Raw genomic sequence first — 27,633 nt, 5'->3', positions numbered from 1 at the left:
CAAGTCCGTCTTTGTTGACCCTGAGACCGTTGCTTTGTATCTCACTACTAGCCCACAATCGGGTTGATGTTGGACACAGCTTTCTTTGTCTTCAACTATTTTGAAACTGATACACAAGTCTTGATACTCTTATTCTTATTTGCATATAAGTATTATGCACGCTCTAATTCTATCTCGTCTAGGGATTGTAGCTGTCACCAGTATTACAGATGCTAATACAAACTATTCATTCCATTAACATTCGCAATGCCGAACTCACATTACAACGGAAAACAGGTCTCCCCGACCTCTACCCCAGATGTCAGTAAGTGCATAGTTGTTGGGGCAGGGGCCGAGCCCGTGGTCAAGGCCTATGGATTCTTTCATCCCTTGTTCCAAACCCAGTTCAAACACGAGCATACCGTATTGGGCGATGGCCGGAATCCCTGTTACTGCGGGCGGTACTACGCCAAGTGGGCTTGTGGGCATTACACCGCGCCACGCTTCATCTGCTGTAAGCAAACCTTTTCGTCGAACGTCCGGGGCAAGCCAGTACAGTGCCAGAGCCCAATGAAGGACATCATTATTGACAATCTCGTCAGCGTGGAGCAGTGCCCCAACTGCACGGCCTTTGACGAGGACGCAGAACTGGCTTTCCTGGAACTAGATGAGGAAGAGGCCTTCTGGCGGGATGCAGAAGAGGCTTTCCAGCAAATCGATGAAGAGAAGCGGCAGCGGGAAGCTGAAAGCCTCCCTCAGGGGCAAGAGTCTGCCGTTGAGGAAAAAGTGGTAAGTCGTGACAAATGAACGTAGGTTTCTGCTTCGACAGCGAGAAGCCAAAGTTTTGAGGGACTAGTCAGATGAAGTAGGTATTGCGTGCTAGGTAAGGCCCCTTGGAGGCCATGGCAGCCTGACGGCCTCACTTGGCCAAATAGATGTAACGATGCGTGCAACAGAGAATAAAATGTAAATACTTAAAACCTCAGCCTGATCGTCTTCGTCCATCGGATTTCATATGCTGTCGTATGCCTGCAAGATTACTTGTATTCCCATTTCACAACAAGTGTTGTAGCTAACTCAGTCAGACCATTTGATTACCCTTACTAGATACCAGTCTGCCTTATCTCCATGGGGTTCTCCATGCTACGCCACCAGCGCATCTAAATAACCGTAGAATAATTATTCTAACAATATATGCAAGTGGCCCAGTGTACCTATGATGGCATACAATCCTTTGTAATACCACCCTCCGGCTCGGCCGACCATCACGATACTGCCGACTATAACACCAAGGTGCCGACAGATCAAGTGAATGACGCCCACACAAGAAACCTAACTCCTGCGTTTCCACGTCTTGTTGGGATGCGCTCTGAGCTCTCGATACCCAGATAACGAGAGCTTCCAGGACACTATCAAAGCGAACCCGTCCCTTATCTATGCCGATGATCAGCTTTTTGGCCAGATGAAGCGGGTCTTCGAGACTAAGCTTCAGGGAAGACTCAGGTGTTGGTTATCGCTGAAAACACTGAAAGCGTTCCGGGTACTTGCCGTGAGTGAAACCTTGACAGTGGCGAGGATGCATATGTATATACTGATGGAAGCCGTTTGTAGTATACGTCAACGACCAGGCCTACAGTCATTCCACTTGACGAGTTTGTCCTCCAGGAGATGATGTACGCATATCGAAATTCGGACAGGATCGGGAGCAAGGATGCATGGGTTCAATGGACATTCCATCTGCGTTGAAAGAACAGGCGACATGCCATAGAGTTTGTAGAGGGCTGGGATGCCACCCGAATAGTCACTGCGGCTATGATTCCCTGGCTTGGCTCTTGTGTGGTTGGACTGGGCTGGACTATTGGTGGAGGAGACCCGCAGACCACGTTCGCAGTTGCTAGCTTCATTCTGACTTCTTCGTCAGGTAAGTATCCATCTCCAACGGGAGTTTCATCAGAAATCCAGCTAAATTCTGTCCAGTTATCCTTGCATTGCTCGCAATAATCAGCAGTATTGAGTGACCAAGGGGTGCCATGGTGTACTGACTTAGAATAATGTCTAGACAATAGTTATTCTACTTCTGATGATGGTCACCGGTGGTAACGTCTCTTAGTCTCCGTTTGCTTAGTACAAAGGCTTTTAAGGAGGGATCTTCTTATGCTGGGGTAAAGGGCCAGATAAACAATAGCATTCCAGTCTCTTTGTCAGCGGCTGGATTATATAAACGTAGAAAATCCTCACACGCGAGCCGGATACTTAGTTTTCAACGCCACTACCACCCCCTATTGATGAATGCAACATCAGATCCCCGGGCTATTTACTTATATTTCACCTGTGCCCATTGATTATACCAACGCATAATGTCTCACCTTGGGTCCTCGCACCAACCGGATCTCACAAAAGCCGCCGTCATCGGAACAGCAGCGGCTGAGAAAGTAGTCGAGCCTTACAAGGTCATCAAGTGGCAGATGGGAACCAAGTTCAAGCATTGGCAAACTCCCGAAGACCGAGGCGCCAACGATAACAACGACAACGACCAGGATCGGTCCTGCTTCTGCGGGCAGTACTTTGCGCACTGGGCCTGCGGGCATTGGATCAAGCTGCCTGTCCGTTGCGGAAAGAGCCTGTCGCTACACACCAACAAGCCCGTGTTCTGCAAGCGCAGAGGCAGAACTCCTACTCCGGAGGTTGTCATGGATCACATCTCCACCCACGAGGAGTGTGACGATTGCACGGCGCTGACGAGAGATGCAGAAGCAGCTTTCGACGAACTCGACAAGGAAAAGGAAGCCAGTGGCGTGAAGGAAGAGCCCTCATCCAGTTGAGGTCTTACACCATATCCAGGTAGGTGAATCGGAATTGCACTTGTAAAGCCGCATTCAAAAAAAAATGGTCCGTATAGAAGAGACAGGCAAACGTATATCGTCTCTTTTTGAGGTAGCAGGTAGTCTATCATGTATTCTGCACTTTGGCTGGTTTCGTAGCTTGGTCCAACGATATAAGTAATTGAAAAAGTGACGGTGTAACTGTTCCTAGGCAAAATCTGCTTCCTGGACTGCATAGGTTAAGCTACTTCTTTATTCACAAGACGATCTTGGTGAAACAGCTTGGTATAGAATATGTAGTTGCATCGGCTTTGACAATCTTTAGGATGTTCTAGCTACCCATCACCCCAATAAGGACAAATGTAAAACCTTCCAGCAAGCTCATGCCCATTTCATTTGGAACCTGAACGGTCGGGCTCGAGCAGACCCATTACTCGATGCAGTTCTAGTTGCTAAGGAGCTGGGATCTGGTGAGGATGGCGGTTCGGCTGGTGTCGCCGACGGCGTAGCTGAGATATTGGGCCCCGTTGAGGACGCCAAACTTGTGGGCGGTGACGATGCGGACGCCGGCGTGGCCGGTGCCCCGGATGGCGAAGATATAGGCGTGCTGGGGGAAGCCGAATTGCCAGTACCAGTGTTCTGTTCTGGTACTGGGGGCTTGCCCATGATTGATGCATAGTGAGCGGCGACACTGGAAGGGAACAATGCGAGGTCCTTCTCCTCCCACTGAACCGTCACCTGGTCGTGTTCGATCCACAGGTTTGAAAGCGTAGTGTAGATATCGGCCGTTGAGATATTCGGGTCCAGCAAGAAAGGCATGGGCGTTGTAACGGACGACGTGCATATATACTGGGGATCCAGCTCAGCCGTAGAGAAGCCGCTGCGTCACGCGAGTTAGTGTTTGTTGCAGTATTGTGCTCTCGGCCGGGCTGAAGCAGTGCACACATACCTTTGACAGCAAGCGCCCGTCCATCTTGTCTTGCCATTATCAACACTTGAGGTGGAGGAGACGATGCTCATCTGCTTCGGGCACACACCTGGACTGAAGGTGGGATAGTTGTTCGTGTACTGCGGGGGGTTGCACTTGGTGAACGACGGGTCAATCCAGCCGCTGCTCGGCACGTTGGTGCTGGTGCCGCCAATTGGTGTAGGGGATGCAATCATGACGGCGTAGCGGTTGGCGCACCCGGGCGGCGGCGTGAAGACCGTCGTCAGAGCAGCGACGGCATCAGTGGGGATATCCGCCATGGTTATCTATCCTGCGGTCTCGTTGTCTTGAGATGTGGTGTTCGGATGGAGATATAGGTGTAGTTGTATTTGAGAGGCAGCACGCTACACGAAGATGGTGGAGATGTAGGGTTAACGCCCGACAAGTAGTGTAGGTGCTACCTCTTGCAGGTTCTTGGGAAAGAGCCAATTGACATGGCGTCGTAGTCGTACCCATTCCCTGCGGTGGCTGGCTGCGCGACTGCCTTTACCGCACACCGCGACTGAAACATGGAGCAGTTGATCAAGATCCCTTGGATCATCGTACATGAAATTTACACGTTAATCAAAGACTTTATTGCGATAACTACAATTTGCCGCCCTCTCTGATGCGCGTATAAGCATAATGCCAACCTTCACGCTTCATGTCCTCCCGAACCTTGTAGTTCTCTTCGGCAATCCGCAGAACATCCTTGTCCAGCTTAACAATGTTCATGCCCTCCGCGCGGCCCATCCTGCCGACCGAGCCAACATGCGGAAGGGCTAGCTGGCTGAGACCGGCAAAGTTGGTATTCTCGCCCTTCTCGGCGGGCCCGCCGGCATTGACGAAGATGACGGCGCACGTGTTCTCGAACGCGCGGGTAACGACCGCGCTGTTCAAGAACTCGGCCTCGCCGTTGTTATTGAGGTTCCAGCCCTCGTCGTTGACGTCTTTCATGGTCCAGAACGACGGCACACAGATGATCTCGGCGCCGTCGGAGACGAGCTCCCGGAACGCCTCGGGGAAAGCTAGGTCCCAGCACGCGACCATGCCTACGCGACCCAGTGGCGTGTCAAAAGCCCCGTGCGGCTCGTGCGCCGATGACACCAAGTGGTGGCGCTCCGGGTGCCAGAGGTTCTTCTTCTGGTACCGGCCTACGACATCGCCGTTAGACGAGATGAAATAGGCCACGTTGAGCATCGACGGGCCTTCGCTCGACGTGCTGCTGTCGTCGCCCTCGTGCACTTCTACAATGGTGCCGGGCACGATGCAGATGCTGAGCTCCTTGGCCAGCGACTGATACTTGTCCAAGTACTGCATGGACTCTATGCACGACTGCCGGAACTGGGGCTCGTCGGGCACCCATGAGGTCAAATGGTATTCTGGCAGCACGGCTAAATGGCAGCCCTGCTTTGCCGCATCCTTGATGAAGGCTGTCGTCCTAGCGAAGTTCTCAGCGGGAGCGACGGGCTTTGCGATACGTTAGCAATACGTCGGTCAACTCACCCCGGCAACTTGGGTGACGTCAGATGGCCCGAAGCTCATGAACACCTCGGGCTTCCTTCTGGGCATCGCAGCATACCTGAGGGTGTAGTTGGATAAGTGCGACTTTGTATACAGGTGCCATGACGAGTAAACGGTTGAAAGTGTATAAGAGACGGTGATGATTACACAAGTCTTGGCGTTCGATATGTCAAGCCTCCATTTCAGATCATATCCATTGTAAGATGGCGCAATGAGGGGTCTAGATTATGGAATGGTTGGTGGGGTCCCGACTCCCGAGTGGATGGGAACGCGGGGTGCGGCTGTCCCGGCTGTCGGTACCGAGCAGCCGCGAGGAATCGTTCTTCCCTGTAACTTGCATGCCAAAGGTACATGTCAACCAACATTGAATGGCATGAGAAGCGCAAGACTTTTTGCTGGACCATGCGACTCCGGCTCGATTCTGGAATGGTCGCCATACGACCTGGCAACAGGATGAATGGGATATGGGGCGGGCACTTTACTCGTATCTCAGTTGTTCTATTTACTAACCTAGGAACGGGCGTACTTGCTTAAGCCTGCACAGCTTGCTGAGCAAAGACATCAAAATGAATGTGTGTTGTACAGAATCGAGCCAACATTTTCTTTTGGTGGTTTGCCTTCCCCTTTCTCGTCTCCACGCCGTTGAGAGACTAGCTTGGGCCTAGCAATATCATAATTCTCCTCTTGAACGATGCGTTGCAACGGTGATAAGTCGGTATGTATGCTTTCCAGTCTGTAGTAATCGGTACAGGTTGACAGGTTGTACACAGGCGCGAGCGGCAGTCGGTGCATCAGATTATCTAGATTTGATGGACCCCTGGTCTGATCGGGCCTGAAAAGTGCATTGGTCAGCGTCAAAACTGCCCCGGACCAGGCCCTTTTGGGTTAAGCTCCAATTGCGTGATTCTGCTTCTCGAGCACTTGCGACGGCGTTATTCACCATTTGTCCACAATAACTTTTCGACCCTCGACGAAGAAATGGCATGTCATCCATTCACCGGGTTTTGCGATGGCGCAATCGCCCTCCGTCGTAAAAAGAGTGGCCGCGTTCGGCCGTGAGACTATGTATGGGTAGGTTTTAGTTGCTCTTATTTCTCCTGGTTGCTCCTGGCTCCGTGAACTTCCTCTTCTTTCGCATCGATACTCGAGGTTTCAAGTATCGCTTCAAGGTTGCGCCTCACAAAAGTCCCAAGACTTGCGCCCGTCTGAAGATCGAACACTCCAGACGTTTCTCGGAAATACTTCTGCCGTGTTTCTATTCCTTCGTTTGTCTTGTTGTGTTTTTCCCTCTTGCCGTTGCCTGAAAAAGTAGTTCCCCGGAAATCGCCAGAATGCAGTTGAAGCAGCAGGAGAGCGGTGCTGCTGCCGACCACATCCCTACGACTGACAAGATGGACCGTAACGAGTTCACCAAGCAGTCCTCCAGCCTGCCGTTTGGTCAGCCTGTCGCCCTGTCTTCGATCTCGGGCCCTACCTATGTGACCAGCCAGCTGCTGGTTCAGCAGATCGCATACAAGCTTTCCGACAAGATCTTCTCCTATTCGCCCGAGACCTTCGACCTCGATGTAGCTGTCAAGAGCTGGAGCAAGAACAACGATCAGAACATCCACGGCTACAACACCAGCGTGGTGCCGCTCCAGACCCGTACCGGTGCCGGCGCATTTGCCCTCGGATACATCTTCTCCAAAGACTTTGACTTGAGCAAGCGACACATCCCCCAGACTCTGTTGGCGCCATCCCTGAGTCTGCGTAACCTGCGCTCGTCTCTGGACCAGCTGGCTCTGCTGTATGGGGTCGCCAGCCCGTTTGTCGCCCACATTGCAGCCGCAGATTACTCCAGCAACAGCGGGCTCGTTCCCGAGTATGGTTCCGCGATGCAACTGGCCGAGGAGCTTGGCCTTGGTCTGGTATCCAGCACTTCCGCATACGAGGCACAGCACATGTCGCTGTTCGCCACTCTGATGGCCAAGGTCGTCCCTACGCTTCACATCTACGATGGCGTCCGCACTTCCCGCGAGACCATCCGCGTCATCGACGCCCTGAGCGAGACCGGCGTTTCCACGGTATACAACACCGTGGCGGCGGCAGCTGATGCCTTGAACCAACGCCTGGACTCAGCCGGCAAGGTTGCTGAGCTGCTGAACTCGTTCAATGGCGAACTTGGTACCGACTATGAGCTTTTCGAGTACAGCGGCCACAAGGAGGCCGAGACTGTTGTCGTGGTTTTCGGCAGCGTCGAGTCCCAGCTGGCCAAGCAAGTAGTCCAGGATCTCTCGGACAAGGGCTTCAAGATCGGTGCGGTGAGCGTCCGAGTCTACCGACCTTTTGTTGAGGAGGCCTTCCTCAAGGTTCTTCCTGCTTCAGCAAGCGGTATCATTGTCCTCGGCCAGGTGCACGACGCCTCGGCTGTTACCGATGCCTCTGTTCAGTCAACCCTTTACTCGGATGTATTCACCTCGGTCTCTTTCACTGACAAGTGGGCGTCCGCGCCTACTGTGATCGATGCCAAGTATGCCGCCGCCGACGTTTTTACCCCTTCTTCCTTCACGGCTTCCATCCTCAAGGCAATCGGCAAAGATGCTCCGGCCCAGCAGAAGACGCAGCTTCCTCAGCTGGAAAACGTTTCCCAGTACGTCTTCTGGGATGTGGATGACTCCGTCTCTTTGAACGCGCCCATGGTTGTTGGCAACTTGCTCTCCCGGGAATCCAGCAACAACGTCTTCGTCAATGAAACCCATGACAACTTGATCCAGGGAGGCGTTGTTCGAACCGACTTGAGGTCGTCGAAGAAGTCCATCGATGCCCCATACGCCATCGAAGAGGCCGACGTTGTCTTTGTTGGCGACGAGAAGCTTCTCAAGGAGGTCGCTACTTCCCAGACTGTCAAGGCCGGTGGCAAGCTGGTGCTGAAGCTGCCGAACTTCAAGGATGAGGACGTCGAGAAGCGAGTTCCGGATGCTATTCGCAAGGATGTCCAAGCTAGAGGTATCGAGCTTCATATCCTGGATTCGGCTCCTTCAACCGCCTTCGAGCATGACAAGAATGCCGCCAGACTGCTTGTCGACCTGGCCTTCCTCCGGGTGGCCCGTCCTGATCTCAAGTCTGAGACCTTGAAGCAGTTGGCTACCCAGGAGGGCAACGCCGTTGCTTTGCAAGAGTGCACCGATGCTCTGGACAAGTGCCTTGTCAAGTTTGACGTCCCTGAGGCATGGGCCGAGATCACCAGCGAAGCACCCGCCCCTCTGCCCGCTACTGCGAAATCCAGCAGCTTTGTCCCCTTCGAGAAGCAGGATGTGGAACAAGACATTCAGACCAGCACCTGGACCTCCGCTGCCAAGGGTCTCCTGTTCAAGGAGGCTTACGGAACCGAGATTAGCCTGCGACCTGAGCAAACAGTCAAGACTTACACCATCTCCGTCAAGGAGAACCGCAGACTGACTCCTTCGACATACGACCGCAACATCTTCCACATTGAATTTGACCTCGGCAACTCCGGCCTTACCTACAAGATTGGTGAGGCCCTCGGTATTCATGCCGATAACGATCCGGAACTGGTTCAAGAATTCATCGAATCGTACGGTCTCAATGGCGACGAGCTTGTACAGGCCCCCGGACGCGATGGCGACGTTATGGAGACTCGCACCGTGTTCCAGTCATTGATGCAGAACATCGACATCTTCGGAAAGCCACCCAAGCGTTTCTACGAATCTCTCGCCGACTTCGCTAGCGATGAGGTTGAAAAGAAGAAGCTGCAGGGTCTTGGATCTGGCGAAGGCGCTGAGGAGTTCAAGAAGCGCACCGAGGTCGACACCGTGACATATGCTGATCTCTTGGAAGAGTTCCGTTCGGCCCGTCTCACTTTCACCGACATTGTCCGCCTCGTCGGCCCGCTCAAGCGTCGTGAATACTCCATCGCTTCTGCGCAGGCGGTCAACCCCAGCGTGGTCGCGCTCATGATCGTCGTTGTCAACTGGGTCGATACCAAGGGACGCGACCGATATGGACAGGCAACTCGTTACTTGAGCCGTCTCCCGGCCGGCAGCACTATTACCGCGTCTGTTAAGCCGTCTGTCATGAAGCTGCCCACTCGCGATGACGCACCTCTCATCATGGCCGGTCTTGGAACTGGTTTGGCTCCGTTCCGCGCCTTCATCCAGTACCGCGCCATGCAGAAGGCGCAGGGCAAGGAGATTGGTGAGATCCTCCTCTACCTCGGATCTCGTCACCAGCGTGAGGAGTATCTGTATGGTGAGGAGTGGGAGGCCTACCTCGATGCCGGCGTCATCACTCTCCTCGGTGCTGCCTTCTCGCGTGACCAGCCGCAGAAGGTCTACATCCAGGACAAGATGCGGCAAACCATCAGCGACATCGTCAAGGCGTACATCACCAACGAGGGCTCGTTCTACCTCTGCGGCCCGACGTGGCCGGTGCCCGACGTGACCGAGGTCCTGCAGGAGGCGATTGAGACCGAGGCCCGCGCCAGCGGCAAGAAGGTCGACTCCAAGAAGGAGATTGACAGGCTTAAGGAAGAGGGCCGTTACGTGCTGGAAGTTTACTAGACCTGACGTTTTTTAAGCGAGCTATATCTATCTAGACCGATCTATTTTCTCCAAATTACAATGACCATTTTGTCAAAACACTGCTTGAACCGATTGCATTCTGAGAAGTTCATCATTCCGTGATCATGTCTTTGTTCATATGTTACTCATTCTAGCTTAGGACATTCTTTGACATAGCTCCCTCGTTCGAGCGTGTTCGAAACCCTGCAGCCCGGCTTCTTTGTTGAAAGAAAATCGGACAGCTGAGAGCTGCCTTGTTCCTACATTCCTGCAGTTCCTGCTGCAATCTGGGAGAACACCTCCGTACCTATCTACATTTGCCAGAATCAAATGTCTCATAGATTCGCAGGCAATTTTGAATATGGCCTTGGAGCAAGGTTCCAGGACTGGTCCTCAAACGGCAGCTGACCTCGCGAGCGTCAAACCCAAAATCCAGCTATTCCAAGCGAGGATCGATGACCAAGCGCATTCTGATGAGGTATGCTAACCTGGTTCAAAGTTGATGCGAGAGGGCGGGCAGGCGAGCACGGCGTCAATCCAGATTCTGCTGACGCGTTGAGACAGCTGGCAGGGCCATCAGGCAGCCCCGTTAGCCCCTTTTCTCCGAAACGACCACAGCCCAGGCCTACTGAACCTGGCAGGCGAAGATCAACAATAGGCGATGGTGGCATTTCGGGTGTCGCAGCTAAATCCAAGCGCCTGGAGGCGACAGTGGAGGAAGAGGTTCCTTTAGATAAGGTAGGTCAGAGATTTTGCGAAAGAGAGACGACAGGTAGTGCGATCAGCCTTTGCTCACATACCGGAACAGAAGGAAGAGACGGCCCCTCCCCCTTCTCAGGCCAAATCACAGCCCAAGATTTCCAAGAAAGGCCCAGCGCGTATGCCCAGCAGGTCCTCGACGCCCCAAGCTGCGCCCTCCTCTACCCCCCTGCCCCAGTCAAGCAGTCCAGCCAACGGAGGTGGCAAAGGTCATGATGAGGACGATGACTCTACATGGTCAATGTCCCCAAGAACGCCCTCGCGCGCATCGTCGCGGACAATGGGGCCCCGCAGCTGGATCGTCTACTGCACCCGGATCAACGACCGCATCGCCAGCGACCTCTCCCGGCTGTGCGCGCTCAAGGGCCAAGTTACGGAGCTGCTAAACTTGTCGAGCCAGGTAGTGCCCTCAACCCGCCGCTGGGGCAACTGGGTCCCCTCGGCTATAACCGGAGCCGAGACAAAGGAGAAGGAGGAAGACTTCGACTTGGAGTACGACGAGAGGTTGAAGCGGCTGGCGGCCGAGCCCGACGCCCTCGTCGACGAGCTGCGGATCCTGCAGAAGGCGCTCGGCGCCACCCTGCCAGCGACGCGCCGCGGTTCGGTTGATTGGGGATCTGTGGCCAAGGCGGGCGCGAACGCGAACAGGAGGGCGAGTGTGAGCGCGAGCGCGGGCACGTACGAGGAGCTCGACCAGCTGCGTATACGCTGGACGGCGCTCTCGAAGCGCGTCGTCGCCCTGTCATCCCACCTCGACGGGATTGTCAAGGCCGCTGCCGCGGCGTGCCGCAAGTCGCGCGCGCACCCCGAGAGGCCGGCCTTGGTGGCCAGGCTCAAGCAATTGGTGGCCGAAGCGCAGCCGGGGGTTGTGTACAAACAGTACGAGGAGTTGCGCCTGGGGCAGGTGCTCGAACAGGCCTATCCACACGGTCGACCAGAACCAGAAATATCCACAAGCGACATATCGCAAAAACGGATGTTGAGTTCGTCGGCCTTGATATCGGCGGCGGCGGCAGAGGTGATCAGGGCGGTGCCGATCCCCAAGTCGGTGACGGGAACAACGATGAAGGTGGTAATGGATGTACGGGTGGCTACTGGTTGTATAAAGGAGCAGCTGGCCTGGATCCCGCGCACACTCTTCTTGTCTAGGGCGCTTGTGTATTTGAAGGTGTATCTAGTTTCGCTGGCGGTGGCCCTGCCGTTGTCGTTTTACTGTTTTGAGGCGCCCCCGGAGATATGGATATAGGTGTAGGCGAGTTATCCCATTTCCATGACGAAAACGATAGCATTGTTAGAGAAGCGAGCGAGCTTGTATGGAAGAGTGGTTGGTATATGGTCTAACATCGTGGCAATGTCCTGCTCATGCACAAAATGCAAAGAGGGGCTATCCCTCCACCTAGACATACAACAGGACGAGGCTCTCCAACAAGTGTCTCTCAACTTCACCACTCTTCAGTGCAATTGCCCTGACATTTTAATATAACACTTCTCTTCTCCGTCTGTCCATTTGCGGGGGTGATGGCGACCGACCAAGCCAGGGTCGTGCCGCTAAAAGTGTTAGCGATGGGAGTAGTCGTGTAGCGGTCCAATTTCCCGATTGGCCGCGCTCATTCCGATGCTCACCTGTCTTAGACATCCAAGGGAGGCGCTTGCTTATCTGCCTAGGGGACACACACACATTTTCGCCGTTTTCGCCCGACATGAATTGAGGGAACGCAACGAGGCATCGCTTGCTCTGTTGGCGCCGAGACGTGCTATACGTCGCGCCACTGGTGCATTCAACTTTATTTTCTTCCCTGCGGCTAAATACCTTTTATCTGGTTACTTTACTCACAGTACTCATGGAGAGCCTCTCAGCCGGGGGCGCAGTTCTCTTGGGGCTTTTCGTGGCGTATGCATTATGGTCGTACAATAGCACGGCGCGCAGAAGGGTATGTTTGCTTCTTGGACAATCAACCGAGCTATCCAAGGGGGACCTGGCTAACATATGATCCTTAGATAACTGGCGTCCATGGCATGGGATATGGCCATTCGCCTTTCTTTTCATCCTGGCGCGGCGCCGTCAAATTCATGCTGAGGCCGCGATACTATCTCTTGAAGGGCTACAAGAAGCACAAATCTGGCTATTTCAAAATTGCAGCGCTAAAGGAGGAGTACATTCTCGTTTCGGATAAGGGCAAGATATCCGAGGTAAGCATCGCCAGGCTACTCTATTTGTGTGGCCACATATACTGACCTTGACCACCAAGCTACTCGCAGCGCCTGCCGATGTGCTCAGCTTTCTCGACATTAGTGCAGATGTAAGCTGACGAAGTCCCCGTTAAGACGAGACTCGCACATGCTTCTATCATCACTAATCCCGCACCTAGGAGATTCAGTCAAAATGGACTCTAGGAGACAGCTCTCCCTGGCATCTTGGCCTCATATCTGGAAAGCTCACCCAGAACATCGGGGCCCTGACTCCTGGGCTTATCAAAGAGATTGGCTTTGCCTTGGATAGACATATAGGATCGCCTAGTAGTGAGTACTATCCATCAAGCGGTATCATTCTAACCGGCTTGCTAATTTCTGCAACAGGTTTCACCCCTATCACCCTACACAATGTGATACAAAAGGTAGTCGCCCAAGCTATCAGTTGCGCCTTCGTTGGACATCCGTTGTGTAAGTAATATGTCCTCTAGCCAGCCCGTATTTTCACTCACAGTCGTTATAGGCAGAGATGATGTATACTTGGGCAATATACGAGCCTTTACAAGGGCCGTACTCGTATCAGCTGAACTGATCAGACCCTTTCCTGACTCGTGGAAACCGTATGTATACCCCATGGTCTCCTTTTATGCTGATTGGCGGTATATGTTGTTCCGTTGCATGGAACATATCTTATTGTCAACCAAATGTCCAAAACATCTCACCACTGGATAGGTACCTGATTCGTCTTACACCTGTCTGGAGACGACAAAAATTTGCTGAGGAGTTGATGCATAGTGTCGTACTCGCGAGACTACGCAAAACTTACAAGGCAAAGGAGGCCAAGCCAGTCGACCTGCTCCAATGGCTGGCCGATACCGCACCTAGTCGTGAGAGGAATGTCACAAAGTTTGTGGAACGGCTCATGAGAATGAACCTGGAAGCTATACACACGACAACTTCGGTAAGACCGGTTACAATCCATGACAAACAAGTCGAAGGATGGCAAGAAAATCACTAACTGTGGCTTCGACTATAGATCTTGACTGGCGCCGTGATGCAGATTTCTCTGACACCAGATTTGTACACATCAGCACTCCGACAGGAAATCTTACCCCTTCTTGAAAACGGGTTAATCACGCAGAAGACGATGCTCTATGCAACCAAACTGGACAGCTTTGTACGCGAGGCTGGCAGAATCAACCCTGTATCCATGAGTCTGTACCCCTTTCATCACTCTAGCTTTCGCCGTCCTTTCACTCTTCCGTTGCACTCTGCTACTATTCTCCACTAACCGCTTCTTCTGACAGTTGGCCTTAAGCGCGTTGCACGAAAAGAATTCCGCTTCCGGGACGGAACAGTTATCCCCAAAGGCACCCGTCTGGGAGTCCCGACTGTGGCCATCCACCAGGACGCAAGCCTGTACACTAGCCCTGACGCGTTCGACGGGTTCAGGTTCAGCAAGCTGCGCGAGGAACACCACAACGGCACTACGATGCATGAGGCAGCCAGCACTGGTTTAGAGTATCTGACCTTTGGGCATGGGAAACATGTCTGGTATGAATACACCTCTCTTCACTTTACCATGGGCTATCCCTGATCGCTAACAACACTTTATTAGCCCTGGCCGTTTCTTTGCTACGGACCTTATGAAACTTGTTTTAGCCGTTCTGGTAATACGGTATGACTTCAAGCTGCCGCCAAACACGAAGCCGCGCAAGCGATATTTTGGTGAGCACGAGATACCTGACTTTAACTTGCGCGTCTTGGTTAAGGCTACTGGCAACCGATGATGTCCCTCGGAGCAACGAATCTCAAGTCTATGGTTTTGGTATTCTGGTGTCTTTAGGTTCGTGAAGCCTGTGGGAGATTTCGTCTAATATGGAAACGGTCTCCGGTGACTTTCAAACGGAAAGGGCCAATAATGATACAAGCATGCCTGCGATTTGCTCCCTTTGATGATACCCCATCAACATATGCTATTTTCTTAAGATAGACCAATTTAGCCCATGCGACTACTCTCGGCGAAACTGATCCGAGAGCTTGGTCCATCAGCCGATGGGCGTGACAATATCGCTTTCCAATCTTCAGAATAAGCACACTGCCGGTTTGTCCAGGGGAATATAACGGGACTGATTCGCTCCGAGATGACTCTTGGCGCGAGTGTACTTCTCAGGGGTCAATGTGATGAACATGGGGGTTGAGATGGCGTCAAGCCCCCTCGGAGTTATTGGACACCCCGAGACGGCGTTACGGCACACGGGCAAGCGTGCAGCCTAAAACCGCAATTGGCCAATCGGGGGCTAAATCCGAGCAAAGCGAGCCCAAAGGATTCGTTTATATGCAAGATACGGCATGCGAATCCGACCGACTCCTTTGCGGACGTCGGTTGTCGTAAAGCATGGGACGGAGCTTCGCTGTTTGCATATTCCGTGGTCGTCCGAGTAGAGAGCTGTGGCATAACCAATGGACTCTGTATTTAAAGGGGTTGACGCTCTTACTGACCGGGACCGAACCTGACCATCGGATCTTGATGACTTGCGAGCAACCGCTCTAATATATCTAAACCACGCACAACTACATAGACTTACCTACACGATACCATTACTACCACCATGCGCGTCTTCGTCACCGGCTCCACCGGCTTTGTCGGCACCGCCGTCGTCAACGAGCTGCTATCGGCCGGCCACACCGTCGTCGGCCTAACCCGCAGCGACGCCGGCGTCGCTCAGCTCGAGAGCCTACGGGCCCAGGGCGCCGACGTCGAGGCCTTGCGCGGGACCCTCGAGGACCTACCCCTGCTCCGCCGGGCCGCGGCCGCCAGCGACGCGGTGCTGCATCTAGCCTACAACCACGACGACTTCTCGAAGTACGCCGAAGCCTGCGCGACGGACCGCGCCGCCATCGGCGCCCTAGCCGCCGCGCTCGAGGGCACCGCCAAGCCCCTCGTCATTACCTCCGCCACGACCGGCCTGCTAGCCCAAGACGGCCACGACCCCGCCGAGGACGACAGAGCCGACCCGGCGCACCCCTGGTCCGCCCTGCGCAGCCAGTCCGAGGAGCTGTGCCGCGAGTTCGCCGCCCGCCCCGACGCCGACAAGGCCGTCCGCGCCATGATCGTGCGCCTGTCCCCCACGACGCACGGGCCCGGCTCCTCGGGCTTCATGAGCGTCCTGGTCGGCGCGGCCCTGCGCAACGGCGCGGCCGCCTACGTGGGCGACGGCCGCAACGCCTGGTCGGCCTGCCACCGCGACGACGCCGCCCGGCTGTACCGGCTCGTCATGGAGAAAGGGCGGTCGGGAGCCGCCTACCACGCCGTGGGCGAGGAGGCCGTGCCCGTCAGGGACCTCGCCGAGGCCATCGGGAGCCGACTGGGCCTGCCCGCCGTCAGCCTCAAGCCCGACCAAGTCAAGGCCCATTACGGCTGGTTTGGCTTTGCCGGGGCCAACCAGAGGGCCTCCAGTGTCAAGACCCAGGAGGAACTGGGATGGAACCCGACGGGCCCAACAGTGGTCGAGGATACCGCTATCATTGTTGACTTCATTAAAGCGCATGGCTCTATTCTTTAGAGCAGATAGCTGTTAAGCTAGAATAAGCATGCTGATTTCGTCGAGAAACTTGCCACACATATTAATTCATAGACAGTCAAGGGAAAAATTCATAGACAGTCAAGGGAAAAATTGTCCAGATGGGTGAAATTGTTGTTTGTTATAAGATTTTTCTCTACCGGTATTATTACGGATTCGTGAATCATGTGCGCCTCAAATGCTCCACGTAAGCTTCCCAGCGCATGTCCGCACGCCTCCCCGTCCTACCCAGTTCCTTTGTATTTGGGAACGAGAGGAATTACCAGAAATTCTTGTCATCTCCCGAATTGGCTTGATAAGCGGGCCGGCCAGCGTACCTCTAGTCTCGCTGCTGCCGTGACGCCGCTCCTTCGCGTACGGCCTCGAGAATCAGATCCTTTGCGATCTCACATCCATCGCGGGACCCATTGATCTCAATGGCCTCGTCACGTGCCTGATCACGAGGCACGGTAATCTTACATCCGCTCTGCTTGCGGATGGCATTGACCTTGGAGCCACCTTGGCCGATGACGTAACGGTAGGTAGAAGGATCCGGGAGGACGAGGTAACCAGTCGCCGTGTTCTTCTGGGCTTGCTCCAGGGCTGATGCGATCAGCTTCTTCACACGCTCCACGTTCTCTGCGTTGCCCCTGAGCACCCAAGGAATATCGCCTTCTTCGGTAGAGGCGGTATCGACAATGTTCCACGAGTGAGCCTCGGCAGCCTGCTCGGGATCATCGGTGATCAACGGTGTAGGTCCGTTGTTGGCCCGGGCGCTCGAGGGCTTGGCCTTGGACGGGGTGGATTGGCCGGCATGATCCACGGTGACCTTGTGGTCGTTGCGCAGTTTCCGGAAGAAAGCACCGTTGTCCGAGATGGCATTGTGGTATTTCCGCGGCACCTGGACAGTCTCGCCCTCCTGCTCCTTGATGGACGAAAGGACATGCTCCTTGGCCTTCTCGACATCGGCGGGCTTGCCGACAATCTTGACGCCGGTCTGGCCGCTACCCTGTCGTGGGATGTCAATCGAGACCTTGAACTCGGACTCGATCTTGCGCTTCGCCTCGCCACCGCGTCCAATCAAAGTACGATGCTTCTCAACAGGTACGTCGACGACTTCAGAAACCTGGCTAGCGCGCTCCGCGACCATGGCCTCGATGCTAGCGACAATCTTGTCAACAACATCTGTACGGCCCTCAACCTTGATCGAGTTGCCGTCGGCATCCTGCTTGGGGAACTGGATTGTCCTGGCTTGCAGACGTCTGTCATCAGGTCCACCGGCCTTGACGATGATGTCCCGCAGTGTAGCACCTAAAGTCAGATCAGCATTAATGGTCAAATAATTGGGGAGCAAAGTACAAGGTTCCACTCACCTCCAGGTCCGATCAGGATCTTGTGCCATTGCCTGTCGACATCGATAGTCTTGGTAACGGTATCGTCGAAAATCGCCCTCTTCTCCTCCAGGATCTTCTTGGCTGCTGCAACCTGTGTCTTGGAGCCCTTGATCTGAACATCGACGAGAGTGTTTTCGTCCTCATTACGCTCGTTGGGGATGTCAATCTTGGCGCCCGTAGCCGCACGCAGCTCGTCCATGGCAGAACCGCCCGAGCCAATCAGGGATGGCAGCTGCTTCTGTTGAACAGTGACCGTATCAATGTGCGAGTTTGTCTTCAGGAACTGGTAGAGCTCCCACACCTCATCACGTGCCGAGTCCGCACCCTTCTTGGGCCCTCGAATAACAACCTCATCCGCGCCTTGTTGGCGCTTGGGCTTGCCAGAGTCGCTAGCAGCATCAGCACCCGAATCATCATCCTTGCCAGCGCGTCCAGTTCGGGGGAAGTTGATGTGGACATTGTAGCGGGTCTGAAGACGGCCAATTTGACTGCCCTGGGCGCCAATCAGTTCACGGTGGAACTTGGGTTCGATCTTGAGAGTGTGGCTAGTCTCGTCGGCCCAGGTGCGCGCCAATGAGTTGATGTGCGACTTGGCGCGCTCGGCCTTAGCCTTGGGTCCCTTCAGCTCCACCTCGCCGTTCTGAACTTGGATATCCACATCGAATTTCTCGCGCAACTCGTTGATGTGGCTGCCGCCCTTGCCGATCAAGTGGTTTGCGAACTTTTGGGGGAAGTCGAACTTCATGGTGAAACCACGCTCCTTCTCATCCTCCTTCTCCTGCTCAACGAAAGCTCTAGACTTGGTGGCCAAAGAATCAACCGCCGAAGTAGGTCCCCGCATGGTGACCGTGGTGCCCCTGACACTCACGCGCACGGGGATATGGCCAGCGCTACGAACTGTAGCATCCTGCTCTTTTTTGATGTACTTACGCAGCTTCTCGTGGAACTTAGTCGGCACCTCGAGGGTCTCGGCCTTGAGTTGTTCTTGCTTGCCAATGAGATCGAGGATGTGCTTGCGGGCTTCCCCAAGGCCTTGCTGGAACGTTTTTAGTTCTTGCGCAGTGGGTGCCTTCTGAGGTACCTGGTAGGGCTCAGATCCGGTCTCTCCTTCATAAACAAGGAGAACGGGGTACGAAGCCTGTCCAGGCTCAGGTACAACGAGATGAACACCGTAATCTGACTGGACCTTGGGCTTGACATCGCTTCTCAGGTAAGCGTGGAAAAACGGATCAACAGGAACAGTGGCCAATCTCGAAGGAGGGAGACCGCTGACAATGGATGTTACTTCCTTCTGCGCCTTGATGATGTTCTTCGCGTCCCTGGCAAAGAGCTCCCAAGGCGAGGTCACACCATCAATATAAGGGGTGGTGACATGGATCTTGTGGAGCTTCTCGATACGCTCAATCTCTTTGCGTTGTCGGAGGTAACGCGATACATCTCGAGAATAAGCAGATGCACCACCAGCGGCATGCTTGTGGGAACGGCTGACATCCATGGGCGAAGAGCTGATGCTCATGGCGAGATCCATGGCCTTTTCTAAACCACGGGTCACTGCATCCTGGTCTTGCCCGATGACGGTCACAGCCTCAGCACTATCGTCCGTGGGCAGGAGGATAACGCAGTTGGTCTCAGCAAAGAAGTCGTCCATAGGAATACCGCGATCGCCAATGATGAATTGGTGACGAGTCCGAGCAATATCAACCTGGTCCATCTGCAACTGGTTCTGGAGCTCCTGGGCGCGACGTTCGATGGCTGCGCGCGCAGAAGCTACGGCAGCACGGTCTCCAGCAAGCTGAATGTGGTTGTCGTTGTTTGCCGGTGCGAACAGGGGGCGCTCACCGGCGTTGGGAACGGCAGGAATAGGATGGGACCAGGGCTGATGGGGAGGAATACGGATCTGTACACCATGGTCCGACTCGAGTGCTTCCCGGCTGTTGTTGTTTGCGCCAGCAATGAAGGGGTAGAACTCGGCAGGGATCGACTTGAGCTTGGTACTGACGTTGGAAGAGCGTTCGCCGGTGATTCGGTTAATGGCATCGCGAGCAGCGGCAGCAGTGATGGTGTTGCCTTCCACGAGGACGTCGACCATAGCGTCGTCATCGTCGTCATCGCCTGCCTCATCGGCCTTGGGCATCTGTATCCTGGCGCCCGTCCTCTCCTGGATAGACTTGATGGTGGAGCCCTGCTTTCCAATGACATGAGCCCTGGTAGAGCGGGGGATGGGGACCTTGATTGTCTGCCTGGTACCAATCTGCTGGACCAAGTCCCGGATGGCTTGCTGAGCCTTGTCCTGGGGACCGGTCGCATCGATGCGCAGGCGGCCATTGCTGATATTCGATGTTGTCAAAACAGCGCGGGACTTGCGGTTGATGTCCTTTACGACGTCGGGGATAGGGCGCTTGAGCTGGCCACGGGGCAGGATGAATTGAGGCTCAATGGTGACGGTCTCGACGTGGCGTCCGGGGATAGACATGTTCGGGACATTGACGGGGGTAGCGGCACCAGAAGCGGGCGTGGAGGCACGAGGTGTACCGTTGGCCGGGGTCGAGCCGTTGGACCTGCCACCCTTGGCGCTCCAGATGGGGGCGATGTTGACGGGGGCCTTGCCCTTGGGGGCACCGAGCTCGGGGAAGGCCTCGATGGACTGGGTGTCGATGGATGAGGCGGTCTTGGACGGGACGGAGGGGAGGTCCTCGTCAGGCGCATCCTCAACAGTTACATGGTGGAGAGGGTTGTCGGCGTGCTGCTGGAGCAGACGCTCGGCAGCCGAGGTCGAAGCCTCACCATTCATGTCAGAAGTAGCCATTTCTAATAAGAGCTGTACCGGAACCGAGGGGGGTCGATCGACCGAGGAAGTAGCGAACAATGGGCCGGGCAGGCAAAACGAGGTAGATGAAATTCTGGAAATGGGGTCGTGGTCAGCTTTGGGCAGCTCCTCAAGTTAAGTAGGAGGGAGAAAGGGTGGTGATAGCTAACAGAGCTGCCAAAAAAAGAAGGTTTGGATGTAGCTCAGGGCTAAGAAAGTGTAGCACGCAAATGTTCGCCCGGTGGCAGGCCCCCAGAAAGACCAACAGTCACACCAACACAAGATCACACCAACGGCTTGCCTCCGCAGACACACCCGTAGATGTCACAGTGAACACACAGGCTTGGGAGCTTGCTGAGCACTAGTCAAGCGCTCCAGGTGGAGGTTGATCCGAGCATCAAGCACAGAGCTCACAAGGCAGGCAAGTGCTTTTGGGGGAGCGGAGCTGGGTGGTACTCACAGTATATAACCAAGTAGATAGAGAAGATGTCTCAATGCTCGATGCACCACGGGTCTCCAATGGCGTCGAGAATGGGATTGAGTCGAGAGATAAATCCGAGTAGAAGAGGTCTACGTGTAGGAGCAGATAGGTCGGTAGGAGAAAGGGAGAGGGTAGGTAGGTTAGGTAACGTAAAGCACGTGTGGTGGGGAAAAGATTTAGTGGGAAAATTAATCGATCAATTGAATTGAGACGTAAAGCTCTATGTATGGTCTGGGAGGTACAGTGAATGCAATCCGCCTGATGCAGTAGCAGTAACTCAAGGTTACCGGTACATGCTGCGCTCTCGAGTCGACTCGAAGGGCGGATGGATTCCAATGGCTGAGCCTACAACCTATTCCGCTTTGATACAGCAGCACACGGCACGACAACGGATGACAGACTCCAGATTTTAACGTACGTCGTACAGACTACATGTACGAGGTGAACCGCGACCTAAAATGCACCTATGATTTTTGGGGGCCTCTCCAAGTTTTCCCTATTGCAGACATCTATGTTTCCATGATTCCTTACATCAATTGGTACGGCTTGTGAATTTTGTTGAGATGTTCTGAAGTCTGTCAACATCCCAGATATATTTTATGGCCCCAGGGAAAAACAACCCACCTGCGATAGGGGACAGCTTTCTGTCAATTCGATGCAGGTGTCCTTTTTGGCCGTTCTTGCTCCAAATCCAGTCTGGATACAACCAGGGTCCCCACGCTAATCCACAAACCAACTGTCCCCAGAGCTAAGGTGAGGAGCCTAGAACAAAAAGGAAGCCCGCTGCGAGCAATGCGCTGTTCGCCATACGTCCAAGCTTCTACCAGATTCACGAACCCGCTGGGTGTTCGCCCACAGTAAACTTCGGAGATAGTATTTTTGCGTCCCACCAATCGAAGTGGGCCTCCTCCTCGGCAACACTCGCGATGGCTTCATCAGGGAAGGAATAGCTACCGGGGCGCCAAATCCGCTGTCGCTATAGTGATTTCTGGTAATGTTCCTTGTGGATTTTTTTTCTGAGACCAATCTTCGAAGTCTCGCCTATTTCGTACCTGCGATCTTGGCTATGGTGAGAACCTCAGGTTAGGTATCCTCTTACTCCCGCCTAAAGACAATCTCAGGGATCTTAACCAATGCCAATGCTAATTGTACAAATCGTCATAAGTTCTTCAGCGAAGGTGTACTTCATTGCAGACTCGATGTGCAGCGATCGCAACTCAACTCGTACCGACTCGACAGGGATGCCAGTTCTTCGTGAATTGTATCAATAGGTATCCTCATCGTGAAAGTCGCTCTTGGTATTCTTGTGCCCAACAATTTCCCAGATCGCGCATCAGACCATGTTGATGCCAGATGTCTTGTGCCATACTAACGATGCTCTTGAGCTGGGCCGCAAGCATCAGGGCTATATCATCTGAGTGTATGTGCAATGAAGGGCTTGCTCACAGCCATCGTGGCTCCAGAACGATATGGGCCGCAATACCAACACAACACTCGCTTCGTATACAATGCACGCCCACGTTAAATCCTTCACATGACCCCTTTTGTACCGAAATTGATCTAGGAAAAGCGTAGTTAGGCCATGATCGATACGGTATTGACTCTGCAGTTGTGATGGCGCCAGTCGAAGAACTAGCAGACCTCGCGGAACGCTCTCTCGGTAATAGTGGGCGGTGCCAGACCATAGATAAGCTACTAGATATATCACTAACAGACATGTACTACCGGCTGTTCATATATCAGGGCTGATAAAGTCTTGTCAAGCATGCTTATCTGTAGGAGTATACGTCTCCAGTCAGCCCATAGCCTACCCGATCGAAAAGGAGGGTTTTCTGGGGCCGACTCTTCCATGCCGCGTTCAGGAAAGGGTTCTCATTACATAAGATACCGACGTCTATAGAGTGACGCAGGTGTTGTGAAGCCAGTCTGTCGCTTAGGTAATATACTCTGCAGTAACATTGTCCAAATGGCGGCGGGCTCGGGGAACACGGACTGTGCCGAGACCACGTTAGCGTCACTTGCCACAGGAGACGAGGCCCGGACGAATGCTATGGTCCGCATCCATAGGGCTTCTGGGTCTGATATCTGGCATACTGTAGATGCTGCAGGGTAGGGGATTGTCCCAAGAACACACTGACACGAAAGAAACGCCAACTTGACAAGATGGATGCAACACGAATTCCGCTTCTACGTACGGCGAATCGCCTCGATGACCTGGCCAGTCATATTCTGGCACAGAGCACGGCGACTATACATACGCTTCTCGGTTATCTACAGATCTCCCATCCTTGCACCCGAATTTATCTCCATAACATAATGCCTTCGGAAACGTACGACATCGAATGGTCGAACCAAAACGTCCAACGCCCCCTATCAAATGTCTTCATTGGTAAACCCCGTAAGCTCTAGCCAGCAGCAGATCGTTTCCCAAGGCGAGTTCTATTACAGATTTGCCCGAGCTGCCACTTCACCCGGGGACCCACAATCGAACGAGTATTGACCGCATCACGGGAAAATGCGATTGGTAAGAGGAAGCTTGTGATAAGCCAGTGCGGAGCTCTATGCTTACCCTGTGGGAGATACTGAGCTGTCACGATGATGACGAGTGTCGTTCTTAGCCCAGGCCGCCTTGCCTGTTTCCTAGGAAACTTTCAATCGTGGAGCGTATCGATCGAGCAAGCCAAACGTCCAGCAGTCCCAGTTCGACAGATAATTCAAATACACACGGAATCGGCTCCACTTTTCTATTGTTTGTTTTTTACGGCCTAATCCATGCTCTCGGGATTTTGCAAACATGGCCGGGCTACCAAAGCCCGTCCGAATTCCAGGTTGTATGCAGGACGCCGCGTGGAAACAAAGTGGTTGACAGACGATTTAATCGAAACAGCTCAATCGAGTTGAGATTATATTGAGGGGCAGTGAACCCATCGGATTGTGGAAATGACGACAATTTTGAAATCCGGATGACACCCAGGGATGCACTACGTAAGCGCCGATACGACTTCGGCTCCGACGCTCAGGGACACATCAAAGGATTTTTGTCATCGGCGTCACATTGAACACGTAACTATGAGACACCTCGCGCTGGGAACCGCGTCTGTAGAAAATAGACATGGAGTTCCAGGCGGGCTTTCGAGCGAAGATAACATTACTTGCTATTCGAGTCAAGGAGACGCAGCAGCTCACAGGTCCTGCCAAAAGAAAGGCTGGATGGGTGGCCGTGGCGGCCGGACCCTGCGAGCTCCGTGTTGGGTGGTATCCCCCGTAAGCTTGCTTTTCTCTCCCTCGAAAACTTCTCCGTTTGAGGAGTTCAATGGCGAAAACTCATTCCAATGTCGGTAAATCGAGTCGAATGGAATTGCAACATGAGCGGCTTGTCGGGCTATCCTTGCTTGCCCTCTACACAGTACGTTCACCAAGCTTGCTTGTTCCTGACAAAAGGTCGCCGACGTGCCCGCCGGTGCGTCGTGGGTTCCGTGACTCACCCACCCAGACCTGAAAGACCTTTAACGGCAGGGGCAGCCGATCACCCCATTCTGCCCTGTCGAACGCTGGTGGTGTTGAAGTTGGCGCTCCTCGTTTTGAACAGGCGGCTGGCAGTATGTGCCGGGGGTGATTTCTCATGTAGAGAATCCAATGCCAATCGCCGTCTCCCCATGAGCGGAGCAGACCAAGCATGCATGTGACCTATCAAATGGTCTGAGCATCTACTTGTACTAGCTAATCCAGGTCCCGCGCTACGTGCGACTGGGACTGTCGTGGATTTCAGGGTCTTTCTTCTCAATAGTACTGACCGGGTGTTTATCAAGCCATCAATTGCAAGTGGTTACAGGGTCCCACGTACATACTTCCTCTCTTGCAGAGTTTGGACTGCGAGTTGCTAACGATGAATGTGACCAATCCCTTCGTTGGGGGGCGGAGCAGACGTTATTACAAACTGTTTCGGGCAATCTCCCGTATGTGTTTTCTGGTACACGACCAATGATGAATCCTCACCACTCGCTTGGCTACACTTCTGGCTACACAACCGTTAGGCTGCATTCATGAGCCTGATATAGCAACATTACGGTTGTTTGCCAATACTCGGGTAGAGTAGCAGGAAGGGAGGTAGCCAGCTCGTAGAGATCCATAAGTTTGGCGGGCGCGCCATACCATTTCGACAGTTTGGTGTCATCACTACCCCTCTTTGAAACGCCAGTTGATGGTATTGATGGCCATTGCTTTTTGGCTACGCGGAGCCAGATCGGGACAAAGGATTGAGGATGGGCAGTGAGCAAGAGCTGAAAGAGAGAAAGGCCAAAAAGCATAGAAGGAGAGAGAACAAAAATACTGGCAAACAGTACGTAGGTAAGGGGAAATAGGTGTTCCCGGATCGGGAGATTTTGCTTCTTCAGGGACAAGACGCCAGAAGCTAAGTGATTCTTGACACGAATCGACTGCATTGGGAATCATTGGCGATTTTTGCTGTGCCACTGAATGGTTCCTTGCATACATCACTGCACACCTCGAAAGTCTAAACGTCAACACTTTCAGGTGCCCCCCTCCAAAAACCAAGCACAGAGAGTCGTCCTCCAGAATCAGGATTGGGATGGGTATGATATGCAGCGCTTCCCCGTCTACGTACGCGCCGCCGTCTGAACAGACGGCTGGCTGGTAGAATTCGTTCCCGCCGGTGAAACAACCGACGTGAAAGAAGGAGTAGAAAACCTCATAATCGATAGGGTCAAACAACCTTGTAGGTAGCTAGAGGCCTGAGGGCTTGAGCAACACCCCCACACGGCCAAGGCCAAGCAAGACCCAGCCCAGCGGCGAGTTCATATGGCGAGCAGGAAAACAAGACAACCTCTGACGGGGGGGACGTCATCGCATAATGAAGCATCGCTGCTAGTGCCCATGGAGCACGAGTAAACCTGGCTAGAGTGACTTTCGGCATACCCTCATGGCGACATGGCCGGCTACTTTTTCCAACCATCATTAGCCCCGGGAGACTACGACTGCTACAGTGCGTGGTCTTGAAATCCAAGGTTGTCTAACGAGATAGCCTCCATCTGGTAGATTTGGTGGGGAACCGGATTCTGGGATCTGGATATACTCTGCAGACCTGGTCCAGGTAAGCATATTACCTATCGCTAGTACATACAGCACGGCATGCGTATTAGGCATGCCTGTTTTTTTTCCTTCTGGTAACAAGCGGGCAGCAAGTTGGAGCCTGTGACATAGGGTATTGGAGAGCAGTATCGAGAGGACAGCCCCTTTCATGATGAATCCCACATGCCCCTGCCAATCATCTGCACAACTGGCGCAAGGACGCTCCTCAGCGCTGCTCGTATTGTTGTTGGTTTATTATTGCAGTACACTGTCCGTGCAGGTGTGTGGCATGGCGCGCGGACGGATGTTTAATAAGCCTGCGAGTCCAGCTAACAGCGACGGTTGTGTCAGTGGATAGTGGTCTGTCGATCCTTCATGGCTAGCCTAAGTTATGTACCGTGGGAGCTCAGAAGAGGAGGCTCTGGTGAGCAACGGTGCGCCCTCAAAACGGCAGGACGGACACACTAGAACCCGCTTTACACAATCTACATAGAGAAGGGAAATGAGATGCGATGGCTAACGAATCGTCGTAGAATGCTGGCTTTTGTTGTGTACAGACTTATTAACAAGCCTCTCTCTCTCAGCTACCTGCGCCCCCCTTTGGAAACTGTCACACACGGACTACACACGGACTGGCTACACTGTGTGTCGAGATGTACTGATGTATGTACATTCACGCGATCACCAACCAGGGTACATGGACGGATCTCCCATGGACCCTGGGCGGGTACTGTAGCTGTCGCTGTATGTAGGTGATATATTCCCTAGAGAAAATGATGTAGGTGGTGAACTGGCAGCTTTTTGAGTGCGAATGTGGTGTGTGAATGTCTCTCAGATATCTCCTCCCTCTCCCTGTCCCTTGGACCTGGTCGCCCGGGAAGGGTGGCCGCCCCTCTTTCATGCTCAAACTCAACCCATCAGAGCGTTCCTAACCTTGAGCAGCAAGTATGTAACCAAAAAGTAAAAACCAAGGTCACTCCCGTCAACCGCCCACAAGCTTCCACGCCCACCACCCCTCCCCCCTTGAAGTCCACATCCACATCCACATCCACATGCATCCGCCCACCACCAGACACCAGATCTTGAAATTGATGTGCGACCAGGGATGGGCAGCTATGGAAAGGTGCTGCTGCAGTTCGCGAGCAATTGGGCAGGATTGATTGACAAGACAGACAGATAGACCGCGACCGTTGGTGCGTATTGGGAATTCCCCAAGGCCAGTGCCGCTTCCAATCCCAATCCCATTGGGAAATGGGTGGCAGTGGAGGAGATGCACGGATGGATGGCAAGCTTTAGACAGAGAGATAGGTACATGGACAGAGCGAGAACCACGTACAGGTCAGTATGTAGATACAGAGAAGCCAGAAGACGAAGACGAGAGAGCATGGACGAGAAAGAGAGAAGACACGACGGAGAGCAATCAAACCAAACCAAACCTCTCCGGTTTTCCCCCATCTCTTCACTTGACTTCGCTTTTATTCAATTGCTCTAGCTACATGCC

At 53.6% G+C, this 27,633-nt stretch overlaps 9 protein-coding genes across 9 annotated transcripts; 6 read left to right on the top strand and 3 right to left on the bottom strand.

The window, feature by feature from the left end:
• Positions 1-246: 246 nt before the first annotated feature.
• On the top strand, positions 247-786 carry PG985_001081 (uncharacterized protein; the record flags this gene model as incomplete). The annotated part of the gene is made up of 1 exon (XM_066820850.1): positions 247-786. The coding sequence occupies one exon, from the start codon at positions 247-249 to the stop codon at positions 784-786; it is 540 nt and encodes a 179-aa protein (XP_066691729.1).
• Positions 787-2,336: 1,550 nt separating this feature from the next.
• PG985_001080 (uncharacterized protein) lies at positions 2,337-2,801 on the top strand (the record flags this gene model as incomplete). Its single annotated transcript, XM_066820849.1, has 1 exon — positions 2,337-2,801. The coding sequence occupies one exon, from the start codon at positions 2,337-2,339 to the stop codon at positions 2,799-2,801; it is 465 nt and encodes a 154-aa protein (XP_066691728.1).
• A 381-nt stretch (positions 2,802-3,182) lies between these two features.
• On the bottom strand, positions 3,183-4,049 carry PG985_001079 (uncharacterized protein; the record flags this gene model as incomplete). Its single annotated transcript, XM_066820848.1, has 2 exons — positions 3,183-3,681; positions 3,751-4,049. The coding sequence occupies 2 exons, from the start codon at positions 4,047-4,049 to the stop codon at positions 3,183-3,185; spliced, it is 798 nt and encodes a 265-aa protein (XP_066691727.1).
• A 325-nt stretch (positions 4,050-4,374) lies between these two features.
• PG985_001078 (uncharacterized protein) lies at positions 4,375-5,395 on the bottom strand (the record flags this gene model as incomplete). Its single annotated transcript, XM_066820847.1, has 2 exons — positions 4,375-5,238; positions 5,351-5,395. 2 exons carry the CDS (start codon positions 5,393-5,395, stop codon positions 4,375-4,377), a joined length of 909 nt encoding a protein of 302 aa, XP_066691726.1.
• A 1,228-nt stretch (positions 5,396-6,623) lies between these two features.
• On the top strand, positions 6,624-9,851 carry PG985_001077 (uncharacterized protein; the record flags this gene model as incomplete). Its single annotated transcript, XM_066820846.1, has 1 exon — positions 6,624-9,851. The coding sequence occupies one exon, from the start codon at positions 6,624-6,626 to the stop codon at positions 9,849-9,851; it is 3,228 nt and encodes a 1,075-aa protein (XP_066691725.1).
• Positions 9,852-10,731: 880 nt separating this feature from the next.
• Positions 10,732-11,856, top strand: PG985_001076 (uncharacterized protein; the record flags this gene model as incomplete). The annotated part of the gene is made up of 1 exon (XM_066820845.1): positions 10,732-11,856. The coding sequence occupies one exon, from the start codon at positions 10,732-10,734 to the stop codon at positions 11,854-11,856; it is 1,125 nt and encodes a 374-aa protein (XP_066691724.1).
• Positions 11,857-12,451: 595 nt separating this feature from the next.
• On the top strand, positions 12,452-14,590 carry PG985_001075 (cytochrome P450; the record flags this gene model as incomplete). The annotated part of the gene is made up of 8 exons (XM_066820844.1): positions 12,452-12,541; positions 12,609-12,800; positions 12,980-13,271; positions 13,324-13,420; positions 13,533-13,761; positions 13,837-14,014; positions 14,108-14,354; positions 14,419-14,590. 8 exons carry the CDS (start codon positions 12,452-12,454, stop codon positions 14,588-14,590), a joined length of 1,497 nt encoding a protein of 498 aa, XP_066691723.1.
• Positions 14,591-15,412: 822 nt separating this feature from the next.
• PG985_001074 (oxidoreductase) lies at positions 15,413-16,366 on the top strand (the record flags this gene model as incomplete). The annotated part of the gene is made up of 1 exon (XM_066820843.1): positions 15,413-16,366. One exon carries the CDS (start codon positions 15,413-15,415, stop codon positions 16,364-16,366), a length of 954 nt encoding a protein of 317 aa, XP_066691722.1.
• A 337-nt stretch (positions 16,367-16,703) lies between these two features.
• Positions 16,704-20,563, bottom strand: PG985_001073 (uncharacterized protein; the record flags this gene model as incomplete). The annotated part of the gene is made up of 2 exons (XM_066820842.1): positions 16,704-17,674; positions 17,737-20,563. The coding sequence occupies 2 exons, from the start codon at positions 20,561-20,563 to the stop codon at positions 16,704-16,706; spliced, it is 3,798 nt and encodes a 1,265-aa protein (XP_066691721.1).
• Positions 20,564-27,633: the final 7,070 nt, after the last annotated feature.

Source organism: Apiospora marii (genome assembly GCF_038362585.1).
Source record: "Apiospora marii strain CBS 49790 chromosome Unknown utg000001l_segment0_segment0, whole genome shotgun sequence".
Lineage (NCBI taxonomy): Eukaryota > Fungi > Ascomycota > Sordariomycetes > Amphisphaeriales > Apiosporaceae > Apiospora > Apiospora marii.
This window is presented reverse-complemented; position numbering and strand designations above follow the sequence as displayed.